At 35.0% G+C, this 17,785-nt stretch overlaps 1 protein-coding gene across 4 annotated transcripts in view; it reads left to right on the top strand.

Moving 5' to 3' along the window:
- Positions 1-314: 314 nt before the first annotated feature.
- LOC124423577 (homeobox protein 9) overlaps positions 315-17,785 on the top strand; it is a 42,400-nt gene continuing 24,929 nt past the window's right edge. For 2 of the 4 annotated variants that reach the window (XM_046961460.1, XM_046961457.1), the window contains exon 1: positions 1,731-3,440. In XM_046961460.1, the coding sequence (XP_046817416.1) occupies positions 2,573-3,440 (868 nt within the window). In that variant the 5' untranslated portion in view covers positions 1,731-2,572. Of the gene's footprint in view, positions 1,543-1,730; positions 3,441-17,785 lie in introns of those variants that run through there. The other 2 variants (XM_046961458.1, XM_046961459.1) reach the window with 2 other exon arrangements.

The following is a 17,785-nucleotide window of genomic DNA, read 5'->3' as shown; positions in this document are numbered from 1 at the left end:
AAGAAGAAGAAGAGGATGATATGCGCATCGTCGGGGCGACGATCGAAAGAAGCTTCGGGGTTAGTTGAAAGTGGTGGTAAAAAGAGAAAGAGAGAAAGAGAAAAAGAGAGAGAGAGAGAGAGAGAGACGTGTAGCGACCTTTGGCGTCGTCCTCGACAGCCGCAATAAGTTGGAGCGGCGGCACCGCAATAGCGCAATAAACGCGACGGCGCGTAGAATGAGAGAGAGAGAGAGAGAGAGAGAGAGAGAGAGGGGGAGAGAGATGTAGAAGACGAAGAAATAGAAGAGAAAGAAGAAGAAGAAGAAGAAGAAGAAGAGAGATAGGAAGAGTAAGGGTGGTGGGAAGAAAAGAGTATTCTTCGTAATTAAGTCCCTCTGCTCCTTCGACTGGATACGGGACACGTCCATGAAAGAGAGAAAGAGAAAAAGAGATAGAGAGAGAGAGAAAATAGCTAATAAGAAAAAGAAGAAAGAAGAAAGAAACGATGCGGTAGAAGTTAAAGAGAGCACGATGGAGAAAGATCCGACGATTCTGCTGGTAAAACAGAAGGAGTAGAGGAGTAGAGAAAGAGAGAGAGAATAAGAAAGAAAAAAACAGAAAGAGAAAGAGAGAGAGGGAGAGAGAGAGAGAGAGGGAAAGAAGGAGAAAGAGAAAAAAAAATAGGCACGACGATCGGGCAATAAATAATAAAGGGAGAAAAGAAATGCGCGCGATCGCCTGCAACATTCTACTCAAATGTTAAATAGGTATCAATTTAACTTGGACCAATCGGAGGTAAGAGTGGGCGCGTCCAAACCAAAGTCGATTGGCTCTCGTACACGACGATGGGCGTGATCCGAACGTCGGGGGACCCTTTCACAGGAGGTTCGAATGTATGAAACCTTCAATGGTGGGGATAAACCTCTAGGTTCCACATGGTGGGGGAGGAACTACCTGATTTCTTTGGTACCCTCACAACGTACCGTCTCTCTCGCGCGTCGACCGACCCGGATTCACGCACGTCTCTTCGACTCGGCAGGGCCGAGAGAGGATAACCTCTCTCTCTTAGTAGTACCCTCAGTTTAATCGCGTACGAAAAAATAGGGGGGTACTTTTATCGAGAAATAGTAAGAAAAATAGAAAGAAAGAAAAGAAGAAAGAAAAGGAAGAAAGGAAGGAAGGAAGGAAGGAAAAAAGGAAGGAAGGAAGACAAGAGGATTTTTTTTCGATGATCCTTTCTTCGAATTAATCGATTCATCGAAGTCGAATATATACGCGTGGTGCGCATCAAATATTCACGAGTTTAATTGGACGACATATTTCGTTGTTTATCGGAGTCCACCCCATCCTCCCCTCCCACAACCCATCCTACCCCACCCCCATTCCATTATCCTAATAATTTAATCCCTCCACGTCCACACGACGCCCGCACGAATCCACCTCCTCCCTCCCCTTTTCCCCCTTTTCATCGATATAATAGGAGCTACGAGCTAAGACAAGAGAAAATTGTTTATACGTCGTCGTTATATTTTCTTGGATACGCCGATACGGGAACGTTCGTAGTGAGTAATAAAAGTGATTATACGAAATTTCGTGGAACTTGTTTGTTGTTGAGTTTCTTTTTTTTCTGTATATATATATATATACATACATATATATATATATATATATATATATATATATTTATAAATATTTATTTATATATATGTATGTATGTACGTATGTATCATATATATATATATATATTATATATACATATATATTCACGTGTATACATTTTCATGTATTTTTTTTTCCGTTCTTTGACAAGTGTGAGATAAAATGAGATAGTGTTTGTTTCCTTTAAAAGCGGATGGATATATTGTCATGGACAATTTCGTATGGAACGATTTACGAGTAGTGAAATATCAATAGAAAAAAAGAGATACAGGAAAGTATATATATATATACATATATATATATATATATATACATACTCAAACACACTCATTCATATACACATATATATATATATTATATATATGTATATATAGATGAAGAGAGAGAGAAAGTTCTAAACAGGGATGAACAAATTGTATCTGACGTTGCAACGTAAATACAAGATGGCCGTCGTTCGTTACGGGGGTATGCGGAACGCCCTTAGCATCGTGTCATTCGAAGTTCCACGTGTTTTTATTATGTCAATGACGAAGTTCGATTGAAATGTAGTGTTTACGATCGACAAAGACAAGAATCGAAGAGAGAGAGAGAGAGAGAGAAAGAGAGAGAAAAAGAGAGAAGGGGAGAGAAACAAAAACCAAAAGAACAAAAAAAAAAGAAAAGAAAAGAAAAGAAAAGAAAAGAAAAGAAAAGGAAAGGAAAGAAAGGAAAAGAAAAGAAAAAAAAGATCGTTCGAAATTATTCCATTATGTTTTCTTGTTTACGATACAAGTTTCATTGAATTCAATAACTATCCTAAACGTCCTTACGGAATAAGGATCTAAACGGGGGCGCCCGCGCGCGCGCGCGCGCATTTGTTATTGTTATTATTGTCGTTTGTGTTAGTGGATATCAATAGTATAGTATTATCGACAAGAACGGTAGACATAGAAGATGTCGGAACACGGTGATAGCGACGTAGACGCGACGGAGGAGATAAACGTCGACGATTCCGATTCACGTAGTTGCAGTCCAAGAAATTATCCTAATCAAGAGGAGCGACGGAACGTTGTACAAGAGAATTCGGAGTGTTCAAATTCGCCGCCACCAAGTCAGACGAGTTCTAGGACGGTACAGAACGAATCACCACGTAGCCACCCCTTCAGTATAAGTCGTCTCTTGGGAGATAGTCAAAGACAAAATACTAAGAGTTCCTCGTCCGAGGAGGAACTCGATAGCGACAAAGAAAGGAAATGGTCCTCCTGGGAGGAAGGGAATAATAATAATAATAATAATAATAACAATAATAATAATAATAACAATAACAATAATAATAATAATAATAATAATAACAATAACAACAATAACAACAACAGCATCAATCATCGCGTTAGTTCATTGGCTACGTTGGACGACGGACGACGTTCATGGGGCCAAGAACTCGAAGAAAAATTGTCCGAGAAGGATGACGACGATACAGGGAGCACAGCGGAAACGACGCAAACGACGAATTCAACGTCCTCGATTCACTGCACGACAGCGGCCGATCTTCTCGCACCGTTCAGATTATTTCCAACCGGTTCGAGTCTTATCTATACAGGCGGCGGCGTCATAAGGGTGCCTGCACACCGACCACCCGGTACCAATGGCGCACCAACCGGTGGTATACCTGCTCAAGCACTTATACCACCATGGAGCTTGCAAGCACTTCAGCATAGTCAGCAACAGGCAGCGGCGGCGGGCTTGCATAGGGCGAGTTTGCTCGCCAATTTAGCTGCACATCCGTTACAAGCGCATCCGCATCTTAAGGACAGGCTAGCAGGTGAGGGAAAAGAAAAAAAAACACACACACACTTTTTTTTTTTTACATCAGATCAGATCAGATCAGATCAGATCGGTTCAAGTTTAGTACAGTACAGTTCAGTTGATTTTATTTCACTTTAATTAAGTTAATTCAATGTCAGAAAGATCGTTGCCTATATATACATAAGTATATATATATATATATATAGGTACATAAGTGTATGTAAGGTGTAGGTAATATACATATAGGACTTGTTCGATGCAAAGGAATAAATGTTCAGAATATGTACGAATGTCTTAACCTATTATATTAAAATGTACTAAATACATTTACGATTCCCAACCAAGGGAGCGGCCTAAAGCAAAGAAAACAAAGAACATTATCATATAACGTAGTTACATGGAAGGTTAATAATATCTACGTTACTCTTAAATTATGCTTTTCAATTCCTGTAATCGGGCTATTATGCTCTCGTTAACATGAGTCACACTACGATGCACATAGAGAAACGTTAAGTACAACGTTCGCTTATCGTTTAGACAGAAAGAGAGAGAGAGAGAGAGAGAGAGAGAGAGAGAGAGGGGCGGGAGAAGGAAGGGAGAGGAAAAAAGAGAGAGAAATAGAGAATAATGAAGTTCTTAATGGACGTTACGCGCTTGTGTGTGCTCTGACAGCCTTCTATAATGTTACATATATTTTTTTGTTTTTCTTCCTCTTTTTTCTTTTTCTTCTTTTTCTTCTTTTTCGAGAGAGAGAGAGAGAGAGAGAGAGAAAGAAAGAGGAGGAAAAATGTAGGATATTGATGTCGAAGAGCATTAGCAACGATAGATAAGTGTTTAGGTAAAACTTATACGCTATCTGACAATTCCGTAGCACCTGCTTTTTAATAATAACGACAGTTCCACTTGCGTCATCTTATTTTACACTTAAAATCCCGATTCTTTTTAATTAATTCGATTATAGTAAGAGTTGAAGAGGAGATTAAAAAGAATAAAAAAAAAAAAAAAAGAAAGAAAAAGAAAAAAAAAGAAAAAAAAAAGATAGAAGAAAAAAAGAAAGAAGGAAAAGAGGAACAAGAAAGAGAGAAAAGAGAGAGAGAGAGAGAGAGAGAGAGAGAGAGAGAGAGAGAAAGGTCGTTTGAATATCAAACAGGAAGAGAGGGGGAAAGGAGAGAGCGAGAGGGGACGATAATCAGCCAATTTCGATGATCGTGTCGAGAATAAACTCTCTTCATTGCATTTACATATACAACATCTGGACGAACATATAAAGTCGATAAAAATTAAAACGAATTGATTCTATCTCTCTCTCTCTCTCTCTCTCTCTCTCTTTCTCTCTCTCTATCTCTCTACTTTCGTTATATGAGTCTAACGTTAATCCACATACTTAGCCTGCAAAATACACATCTCAATATATATATATATATATATCATTTCAGCTTTAGGAAATTTTAAACGGACACGAATATTAAATCGACAGAAGCTTTATCGCAAAAAGCCATTTGCTCGGTTGGTCTTTATGCAACATTAATGCTGTAATTATTATCGTAAATTGGAATATGAAATCATACACGTAGATATCTATAAACGATAATGTCGATATAACTGATTGGGTATGGAAGGTATGAGACAGAGAGAGAGAGAGAGAGAGAGAGAGAGAGAGAAAGAGAGAGAAAGGAAGAAAGATAGACAGATAGAAAGAAAAGGAGAAAGAAAAAGAAAGAGATGGCGTATAATTCGTGCAATTACTAAAATTGTTAAGGGTGAGGTGGGATGAGATCGAATGGGATAAAATGGAAAGAGGGAAGGGGTCAGGGGGCATTATTCATTTCGAAATGATATCCTTCTGGGATTGGAGCAACGACCGAACATCGTCATAGCTCCTGTGTCACGATCAAGTGACGAAATATAAGAGAAAGAGAGAAGAGATGTTAGAGAAGAAGGAGAAAGAAGAGAGAGAGGAGGTGGGTTAGAATAGAGTTCTGGGATTCTCGTGTCGTTGATCGGTGATATCAATTTCTCTAATTGGGCTCGTATATCTTTAGCTTGTTATCTCTTTCGCTCTCTTTCATTCTCTATATCTATATCTCTCTCTTTCTTTGCTTTAAGTATCTAGCTGCTGGGCGTAGGTGTCTCGTAAGAGAAGTATCAACCTATAGTAGGTACGTTGCCATGGATGAAGAAGAGCAAGAGAGAGAGAGAGAGAGAGAGGGAGAGAGAGAGCCCACCAGCTCGTAAGCTCACCATATATAGGCGATATCAATTATGAGCCGCTTCGAAATTATTCACTCGGAGCCGTCGTTACGATTCGCGACGGGCGACGAGTTGAAATCCGTTGAAAACTCGCACATTCGGTATTACGGAACCTGTAATATTTTAATAGCGCGAAGACAGCTCCGAGTCATCTCTTACGTTATGTGTATATATATATATATATATATATATATATATATATATATATATATATATATCCAATATCCTATGCGTCTATGTCAGTAATGTAACTACGTATGTACGTAGTATATATATATATATGATTGTAGGTAGTATATACATGTCTTTCTCGTACATATAAAAACAGATGTAATTATATAGACAGTTACATTAGATAAGGAGGTTTTATATAAATATATATATATATATATATATATATATATATATATATATATATAATAAATCTATATATAATTAATTATGTGCAAGTATTTTATTATGTCTCAAAGGTATTTACTTACTTATGTTCGATATGATTTCTTCTTTCTCTCTGTTGAGAAGAAATCGAAAAAGTTCCGTTCTGAAATTTATGTCTTATGAAGAACGAACCAGCCGTCTTTAATATCATTTTTAAAGTCAACCCAGTATTTTAAACCAGTTCTTGAACGTTTCTCTCTCTCTCTCTTTCTGTCTCTTCCTTTCTCTTTGTTTCCCTAATAAGAAGTTGGGTTTGTGATTGAGAAAAAAGAGGAAAGAGAAACAAAAAAATAAAAAATAAAAAGAGAAAAAAAATATTGGAAAATTAATATCTATACTGTTATTATATTAACATGTTAATATAATAATGCCTTTCGTTGTTCGTGTTTGGCGTGGAAGGAAAGAAAGGAGGGAGGGTTTAATATCGGTTACATACACGAGCGTTATTTGCGTTGAAACTCGTAAGGGTACGGGTACGGTCATTATACGAGAGACTCGTTTTGAAATTTGTGCTTTTAACCTAATGACGATAACTCGATGTTATATATTTCAATAGGTACGTAGAGAGAGGGGGAGGAAATGAGAGAAAGAGAAAGAGAAAGAGAGAGAGAGGGAGAGAGAGAGAGAGAGAGAGTAATGGAGGGTGGGGGGTAGGGGGTAAACTGAAATCTTACGGAAACGAGAGAAAGAAAAGGAAAACAAAAAAGACAAAGAAAAAAGTAGACCAAGTAGAAGAGGAGAAAGAAGAGGAAGAAGAAGAAGATGGCTAGAGGGGTATAAGATATTGAGCTCGTCCTACTTCTAAGTACGTAAATAATAATTCGTACTTGTTTCGTTGCGCCTGAGGGGACGATGACGAGAGAGAACGAGAAAGAGAAAAAGAGAGAGAGAGAGAGAGAGAGAGAGAAAGAAAAACGTTAATTTGCTTGAATCGCAAAAAAAGGAGAGTAACGAAAGCATCGGCGCGTAAGGGATTATTACGCGGCTTGGATCATTCCGCGTGCTCGCGAACGAGATACAGAAAGAGAAAGAGAAAGAGAAAGATAAAGATAAAGAGAAAGAGAGTATAGGAAGGCGAACGTTGAAATACAGGTACGTGCAAAATACATAATTAGTGTCTACCACTCCTGAAGCTGAATTCTCGATGCTGACTTTTTCGTGCAGGTAATGAAACCCGCCATTACTTGGGTGGCGTGAGTAAAATGTATTTGTGCGTACGAACAACATTGCTCTTCCTTGATTATTCCTTTCAAAGTATGTTTATTGCTGTAGTAAGAGAAAGACAAACGGACAGATAGAGATAGACAGATAAATATGTATATATATATATATATAGATAGATAGAGAGAGAGAGAGAGAGAGAAGGAGAAGTAGAATGATATAGCAAGTTCAACACGCTACTATAGTAGTAGGAGTGAAAAGAAACAAAAGTGGTAATCGTTAAGGTCTCTGCTATTGTGCGACGGACGAAACTTCATATTGCCAATTAGCCTCCTCCTTTCTATCCCATCGCCCATCCCCCCCTCTCCCACGTTAATTTCGTTGCTCATTAAATTCATTTTATTTCTTTACGTCGATATATGTCAATTATCGTTGAGATATTATACATAACGATGAACTTATTGATTCGTTCGAGGTCACGAAAATTTTCGTCAATTATCTGCGCTCTAGATTATTTCTCTCTCTCTCTCTCTCTCTCTCTCTCTCTCTCTCTCTTTCTCTCTTTTTCTCTCTTTCTTTCTTTTGACAGAGAATAAGCTCTTGACGATATTATCCTCGGGAATGAATTTTTGCACAGTGAATGTGTTACCACGACATGATAACGAGAACGTGAAAGGAAGCGGGAACGTGAACAAGAACGGGAATGGGAATGAGATTGAGAACGACAGAAAATTGTTTTGACTTAAATTTACTTGTTACCACATTTTATACCTATCCGATAATAATGTATCGTGAAATAGGATGCCTACGCCACTGAAGTCCTTCCACCTTTAAATGCAGCCTCGGCCGATTCTACGAAGACTCTTAAACTCGCGTCAATGCATTCGTTTTCGTGCGAGGGAGAAAAAAGAAAGAGCAAGAGCGAATAAGACAGAGAGAGAGAGAGAGAGAGAGAGGGAGAGAGAGAAAGAAAGCGTCCATCTCCGTACCAACGATCACTATTAAATACTTAACCTTTGCCATAAAGCAGATAAGGGGAAACGCATTGCGTTATTTACATATATATTGTACGTACATACATATATACATACATACATATATATATACATACATATACATATACATATATATATATATCTTTTTTATTTTTGTTTTTATTTTATTTTCTTCTTTCCCCGAAAACGTATTTAGTTTCGTCCATTTGCATCGATACATATTTTACGTTGGTCATTTAACCGATTATTATTGGTGATTATCACGGCGATTGATAATTGTATATAATTGATTTCAATGTTAAATCAATAAAAATCATTGGTCAGAGTATGATATTCGATCGTGTGACCTTTTTTTTTTATATCCGGACTTATCCCTTTTTTTTTTGGTTCGAGGTCAGAAGATACATACATACATATATATGTTGTTCAAATGGGTCGATATATAAAGACAATCTGTTAAGTAATTATCGAAGATACGTTTTTTTTTACGCCACTGGGTCTATTCGCCAGAACGAGATAGGGTCTTTCGATCGTTGGTCGAACCTTTGAAAGAACATGTTTTAAGGCACGTCAGGTGTGACTGTTTCTGCTTGTGTCCGTAGTTAGTCGAACTTCGTGGATGCTCATAAAAGACACAACAATTTGGTGTTCTCGAAGTAGGGAAGAAGGGAAACCGAGAGCGCTCTCTCTCTCTCTCTCTCTCTCTCTCTTTCTCTCACTCTCGAATAACGCATTTGCAACGTAGCCAACGAAATTGGAAACAAATTCGAGAGGTAGTGATCATTGGAATCGTTATCTTTCAGCAGCCGAGGTCGTAAGATCTCGGCAAGTTTTTCAAGAAGAAATTATTTTGGATTCTTTCGGAAACATATGTATGAACGTTATTATCTCGTTAAAATGTTTCAACGAACGAATAATATAATTATATATATATATATATATATATATATATATATATATATATATATATATTTATATATATATATATATATATATAAGGTGCGACGTGAGAAATTTTAGTTAGACTTATTAAAAGGACATAAAATGAATAGGTGGAGTGAAGAGAGAGAGAGAGAGAGAGAGAGAGAGAGAGAGAGAGAGGAAAAAAAAAGATAAAAATAAAGATAAGAGGAAGAAGCAAAGAAAAAAAAAATTGTCTTAATTTGAAATTGAAAGTTTGACTTTTTTAAAATTCCTTGATTGGCTTGTGTTGAATTCCTCCATAAATTATAGATGACAAAAAAAAGAACAGGTTTCTCAAAGTTGAACAAGCAATTTCGTAACGGATCACGTTATACGTGTATTTCGTCACGTTTTGAATGAAATCAATAGGAACGATCGATTCATCTATTTATCTATCTATTCATTTATCTATTGTTCGTGAAAATTAAGTTCATAGGGTAGCATACGATAACGAGTCTCCTTATGTCACTCAAGATATCATTATTCGAAATGATGAAACGTTTAACAAACAATGTTCAGCTCGCACCCTTCGCATTATTATCACTTTCCACTCTAACGATAACGTTAAAACGACTAATCGATTAACTCCGCGGCCATCTCGTACGAGTTTGCTCTCTTTAGAGAGATACGATCGTTGTGGAACGATAATCGTCACGCTCTTTGATCACCGACCAACCAACTTCGAATTCCTGTTAAACAAAGACAGGAAACTTTGACAAAAGGAGGAAATTGAAACGAACGTATTCTCTCTCTTTTTCTCTCTCTCTCTCTTTTTCTTTCTGTGTTTCTTTTTCTATACATTCCTTTTTTTTCTTTGATTTCACTTAAATGCAACATTTTAATAGCAACAAAAAGATTGACGATAAGATCGATACACTTGGTGACATATATCTTATCAATATTATATATAAAATATAATTACATCGTTAAGATCGTACGAATCGTCGTATTTATATCATTTTATATTGTTATATGTGATTCGATAAAAAGTTTGAGGAAAAAGTGGGAAATACGAAAATTGATCGAAAGAAAAGCGAAGGAAATGATATTGAAAGAATCGTAATACATTATTATTTTCAAATATCAAAAAGGATAGTTAAAAATTGCCTTTATATAAAGATAAAGACAAAAGGAGTAAAGTGATAAAACATCGTTGATCATTATAAAGGTGTTGTTGGGTGTTGTTGATGTTTATACTAGTTTGTTATAGTCGATGACAATGATGATGGTGGTGGTAGTGCTAGTGATGGTAGTAGTAGTGATGATGGAGAAATAGAAGACGAAGAAGACGTAGAAGAAGACGAAGAAGAAGAAGAAGAAAAAGAAGAAGTCAGAGTATATCGGTGAGCGTCGTGGAACGCCTCGGGCCAAAGATAACCGGGTACCGGGAACAGAGAAAAAAGGCATCGCGTGACCGAAACCTGAAAACCAGAATCCGTTGGTTTCGTTGGAGCCTCTCGTAGGTCCGTACCTCCGGATGAAAGGCACAGACACATATATATATGTATACATTATATATATATATATATTCTCGTTTTCTCACTTTTTCTCTTTCTCTTTCTCTTTCTCTCTTTTTCTCTTGCTCCCTATTCTCCTATTTCATTTGGCAAAGTATGGATGGATAGATAGATAGATAGATCTCTTTTCGTGACGCCTCTCTAAGCTTCCGTCTTTTTCATGTTAGTCTACCGGTAATCTTTGTCAGAAGGTCGCAGCTACCGAATTAGATGTTTCGAAAGGATTACCGAGTGTTCTTCTTTTTTTTTTCTTTTCTTTTTTTCTTCTTCTTTTTCTTTTTCTTTTTTTGCCCTCACGAAGACATTTTTTTTCCTTTCCTCATTATCAATAACTGAGATTTCGGTGTGTACCGTAATTAGATAAGTTCGTTGAAAGTTATTACTGAAAATGATTCGACGAAACATTTCAAATTTTAGGATATATATATATATATATATATATATATATCCTAAATTTTAATAAATTTCAAAGAAACTTTTCGTTCTCATAGATATTTATATAACAATTCAATGCCATCGTTATTATTTGTTTACGTTGAAAGACAATTATTATTAGGTGTTTCTTTAACGAAAGAATTTTTCAATGAACGTACGATCTATCGTACGATTACAAATCACCACATGTTTTTGATTTCTACGCCAAAAGAAATCTATCATAGATAGATAGATAGATACGTAAATATATCGTAGTATATCTAGTTAGGTACTTACTTACTTACTTACTTACTTACTTACTTACTTGCTTTATGATGCTCGAGAACTCGAGTTTCTCCGAGCTCGTTTAAACGAACATAAGTACACATAGGAGATACTTGAGCAACATCGATTACAAACATTTCATTACGGCGAAGACAAGGTTCAATTAACATTTTCTTACGGATAACGATCTTCTCTTCGAGTAAAAAGCATTTTAAAAGAACGGTCACGATATTTACTACTAGTTTGTTTTTTTTTTCTTTCTTATTTTTTCTTTTTTTTTTTTTTTTACGGACTGAGGAACCGACGGACGGATAAAATATAACGAACGGATCGATGATATCTCAAGTATAAAGGCTTCCTTCTTCTTCTTTTTGTTTTGCTTTTTTTCTTTCTTCTTCTTTTATTACGAAACTAGTTTTAGTATCGTCGTCGTAAGTACATTTTACAATATTTCATGTACCATTATACGATATTAGATCGGATATTAGATATCTCGCAATGTTCGATATCGTACTGACAAAACTCGACATCCAACTTCTATTTGTTATTAGACAAAAGATATCTATATATCCTCGATTGCGACTTAAAGTTACGTAAAACTTCAACGAACATAATACTTTCCTTTCGGTAAATAATAATTATTATTGTCGATTATTCTACAGAGATAGATAAACTCATACACATACACATATATATATATATATATATATATATATATATATATACACACACACACACATACATACAGTAATTACAATTCAGAAACGTAAGACGATTGTGACTCTTTTCTCTTTCTACTTTATAATGTAGTAGGTAAATACTTAAGTACTCTACGCGTTACCTGTAATAACACTTTAATTACTTTGTAAAGATGGCGTCCGATAAAACGATCAAGCCTATCTCCGTTTGTTGCGCTTTGAAATTAAAAGAAACACAGCAAAAAATAAAAAAGAAAAGAAACAGAAACAAATTGGAAGAAAAAAATTATTGCCTATGTATTTGTTATTGGGATGGTAGGTATACAAAAAAAAAATATTTCTTCTTTCTTTTTGAATCGATATTTTTAAATAAACTTTCAGCTTGAATAATAAAATATCGATACGTAATATTATTATAAAATTATTTCTTTTCGGTATTATCACTGATTAATATAAAAATCTGTAGTTTTTTAAAAGAAAATATTTTTAAATATAATAATAATAATAATAATAATAATAATAATAATAATAATAATAATAATAATAATAATAATAATAATAATAATAATAATAATAATAATAATAATAATAATAATAATAATAATAATAATAATAATAATAATAATAATAATAATAATAATAATAATAATAATAATAATAATAATAATAATAATAATAATAATAATAATAATAATAATAATAATAATAATTTGAGATAATTGATATAATTGTATGATCGGTATTTATAATAAGATCGAGGCTTAATATATATAATCTAATCCTTGGCATTTAATTAGTTATATCGTATCAATTACATTTATATTACTTACTGAAATCTTATTATGAATATTTATTTATTAAAATATTTATATATAGACCTATACACACACACACATATATATATGTATATATATCGTTTATTTAACGAAATACTTATAATCAATTAATAATCAAATGAATAAAAATGAAAATTGTTATGGGGAAAGAAGGAAAGCAAAAAATCTGATATGTCGTTGATCGTTATGTAATTAACTTGTCACTTTTCTAGCGTATGAAATCTTAGATGACAGTGAACGATAAACTACACGAAAGAAAAACAGAGAGAGAGAGAGAGAGAGAGAGAGAGAGAGAAAGAGAGGTAGAAAGAATAACGATAGCAACGTTAGCCGTAGGCTTTTGAAATTTCTCGTAGCAATATGCCATAAAGAAGAAGAAGAAGGTAAAGAAGAAGAAGAAGAGGGTTGAGAAGGGCCGCTCGTGCTAAGCTAACGCTTTTGCTACACAACGACTGTTATATCTGTCTCTGTTGACTTCAAGAGACCGGGAAAACGTTTCTTGGTATTCCCGTAATTTCAACTTGTAACTTTCCTTAAGCTATATTATTAACTCTAGGCGAGCATTTCATTTTTCGGATCACGCTTAACGGAAAATATATAGGTAGGTACTATATATGTATGTATGTAAGTACTTACTTACATACCTATTGAAAAGAGAGAGAGAGAGAGAGAGAGAGAGAGAGAGAGAGAGAGAGAGAGTGAGAGAAATTAAAAAAGAGAGATGAGGCGATTGACCTGAACGAGAGCGTACAATTAGACGTTGTCATGTTTCATTCGATACCTTAATACGAATCTAATTTGAAAAATAATTATGATCGACGTTTAAATATATATATATATATATATATATATATATATATATATATATATATATATATATATATATATAGATGTTTAGATGATTTTAAACATAATTCATCGTTTTATGCGATTCAATCGATCTCGTGAGTTTTAGAGCTCGTATAGTTTTACACTCAGTAAACGATATTAATCTTGGAAAAGCAATTGTCGATATTTAAAACGATGTATATAATAACTTTTGAAGGCACCGTAACCGTATATATTATAATTATAAGCAATATTAACAAATAATATTATATACATATATATAAATATATAATATATATATATATATATATATATATATAATAAAAACCCGTTACTTTTAAATTAAAGATATTAATTTCAATCGATAAATCAATACTCTCTTTCGTAGATGGGCGTTTCCATTTTTTTTATTTTCATTCATTTTTTTTTTTATTTTTTCTTTCTTTCTTTCATTGCATTTTTTTTTCTTTTCTCTTTTTTCTTTTTTTTTTCTCTTTAACGTTCGCGGCATCATTCCGATCGACGATGTGGGACATAGATATCGTGGATGAGATAGAAGATAATTAAAGATCAAAAAATGATATAAACTTTATAAACGGGATGATAAAAATGGCAACTAAAATTGGTAGAGGCATATGTCGATAAATTGTAATTATCGGTACGAAGTATTCGTCGTTCGATTAATGGATTGATGGTTAGTTGTATACTAGTCTATGGTTGGAACGTGATATACATATACTAAAAGGTGGTATACGATTAAATCGTTCCCGTAATTACACGAAATATTAGCTTTATCGTAAGGGATATGAGAGGTGGTGTTTAAGTCTCTACGTGAAATCTTCGACTAAATCCTCGTGCTTTACTTACACCTGTTTGTTACCTTAATGGTCTGGTATATATGTTAGTGTCGCCTATGTATCAGTTCATTACCGGTTAATAGGGTGTAAACGTGACCGAGCTTTCTCAAAGGTTTTCTAATGTTTTCACTTGCTCGAAAGGGAGTAATGCCAATGCAATTATAAATGGAATTCGTTTATATCCATGGTAAAGAAGAGATAAACCGTGATATTTATCTAGAGAGAGATAGAGATAGAGATAGAGATAGAGAGAGAGAGAGAGAGAGAGAGAGAGAGAGAGAGAGAGAGAAATGGAGATCGTTCATAAAATATCATAAAAGAATTGTGAAATTGATCCTTTCCTACCCCTTCCCTTCTTCTTCCTCCCATCTTCCACGTCCACCGTTCTCCCATCATGAGTAAAGTAAGGCGAGCTACCTAACGATTAAGAATTATTCAGTTTCTATGTAGGATCCTCATATAGTCAATCTAGAACGTCACGTAAATGATCTTCGTAGATGCGGTAGATCTCAAGGTAGGAGTATTATAATACCGTAAGAGGTAGAGGTTGAGGTAGAGGTATAGAGGTAGAGGAGGTAGACGATGGAGTCGACGGCGTTGTTGTTTGTAGATGCAGCTGGGTTGTCCTAGAAACGATAATTATTCAAACCAGTATTACGTGGTAATTAATCTGGAGGCAGATTAGCAACGGAGCAAACGGCAGGCCGCTACCGTCGCCGCCGCCGTCACCACCACCACCACCACCACCACCACCACCATCACCGACACCAACACAGCCTCCATCTTCATCTCTATCTCTACCTCCACCATCTTCGCCACCTCCATCTCCATCTCCGTCTCTGAGCAGTTGGTGCGTTGACTGATCGAGTTAGCGTTGAGTTAGGGATTTCGCTGCTCGAGGTTGGCAGCCCCCGTAAAGGTCGGCTACGCTCGTCCATCATCACCCACCCACGCCCGAGTCCCGAGCCCCTGCCCGACCATCCCCCTCTTTTCCCTGCACGTTACCCGACCGCCACATCCCACTGTAGGTTCACGAACCACCGGCATCACCGAGCATCCTCCAGGGCGTAGACTAGAAAGCCCGAGAGTTACATAATTAACGTGACTTCAGTTTAATTTTCCTTGGAACAATTAGTACTACGTAGCTTCTATTCTATAGGAGGAGGTACGCCTGAAACAACTAAGCATAAGTAAGATACACTTACAATTAGTCTCCATTTCTCTCATTCTATCTCTCTCTCTCTCTCCCCCTCTTTCTTTCTGTTAAGAAATTGATTGCTCCTTCTCGACTCAAGGTCAGCCTATTTATTTATTCGTTCGTTCGTTTATTCTTTTTTTTCCCCCCCTTTTTTCGTTCTTTTTCTTCCCGTATTCAAGGAGCATACGAGTCCTGCAAGATTTCGTGACGGGTTATGGTATAATGATTCAAAGGAAAAAAAGGAAGGAAAAGAAAAATATCGACGAGTCTTTTTTGGTCATGCGAAGTACTTACAGTATGTATGTATTTATTTATTTATTTATTTATTTACATACATACATATGTGTATATAATCACTTCATTTATTTTCTAACATAAGCAGGATAGATAAGTAACTTACATACTTACGTGTCCTACGTAGTAAGTATGATTGTAATCATCTATTAAGGCATTCGAAGAAGATGAGAGATATATTCAAGAACGAAGAAAATAAGAAAAAATAAAACGCGAGACGTAAAATATACCTACTTACGAGACTTTGATGCGGGTAGGTCGATTGATAGTCGTCGATTTGCGTTCGGAGACCTGAATAAAAAGAAGAAAAAAAAACGAAAAAAAAAAAGAAAACGAAAAAAAGGAAAAGGAAAAGAAAAAAACAGGAAGTATCATTCGCCGATATATTCGTGCGATAAATCGGATAGGGGTTGCGTGTAAACCCTCTCTCTTACATACTCACTCTCTCTCTTTCTATTTCTCTCGTGGAAATTCTCTAGAGGGTTGAAAGAAAAAACGACGGTGTAGCTGATAGCGAGCAATCTTTTTTATTTTTTTGTTATTTTTATTTATTTTCTTTTTTTTTTTTTTTTTATTTCATTTATTTATTTATATAATTTTTTTTTCTGTCATACCTTCGAACGATCGAAAATCGATGTTTTGGGGTTACGAAGGAATATACAACCATCCCTCCCACACTTTTTCTTTTCCTTTTTTTTTTGTTTTTAAAAGAACATATGTATATACGCGTGTGTAAGAAAAAAAAGAGAGAGAGAGAAAGAGAGAGAGAGAGAAAGGATGAAAAAGTAAAGCCGCCCGATCATCTTCGAATCGAGGCAGGAAAAACGATAGGATTTAACATTTTCTCTTTTCCTTTCCCTATACACGTCAAACTGAATTTGTTTCGACCCTGATATCCATCCGAAACCCGTCATAACGCTTGCGATTGATTCGAGGTGCCTGGATGGTTGCGTTTCTCGATATCTACGATGCAGATTCGATTCGACCTTTTACCGTAAATCCCGTTAAACCCCCATGGGACACAAGAAAAAGGATCGAGATAAGATAGATAAAAGAGTAGATACATATAACACATATTATCTATATACAAGGAATATACGTATATAACTTCTATAAATGGATAGTTTATTATATGAAGTTAGGGAGGGGAGGAGGTGTAGGGAAAAATCATAATATAATAAATTTGTCTCTGTTAATACGATAAGATAAATTTTTTAAAAGATCTCTGCTCTTTATCCTTGTTTAGGGTAGAAGGTTAAATGTCGTCAAATGATTAATATTTCGTTTTATTTTATGTTAATCGTATATCGATAGATATTTATATTCAAACGATAGATATATGTAGATAGCTGTTTCCTTATCTGTATTTTATTTTTATGCTTATGTATTATGTTTCTTTCTTTTTTCTTTTTGTATTTTCTTTATTGTTTTTATCTTTATTTCTTCTTTTTTTTTTTCGAACATCTCGTCGGTACGATTTGATTATTTTTTCATTCGACCTTTGACCCCTTTACGTAAACGTGCCCGTTTCGCCAATTTCCTGTATGCACGCTTTATCTTATTACATAAATCATTTATTTATTTCTCTTTAGTTATATATTTATATACATACATACATACATACATA

The sequence above is a fragment of the Vespa crabro genome, chromosome 4, assembly GCF_910589235.1.
Source record: "Vespa crabro chromosome 4, iyVesCrab1.2, whole genome shotgun sequence".
Classification (NCBI taxonomy): Eukaryota; Metazoa; Arthropoda; class Insecta; order Hymenoptera; family Vespidae; genus Vespa; species Vespa crabro.
This window is presented reverse-complemented; position numbering and strand designations above follow the sequence as displayed.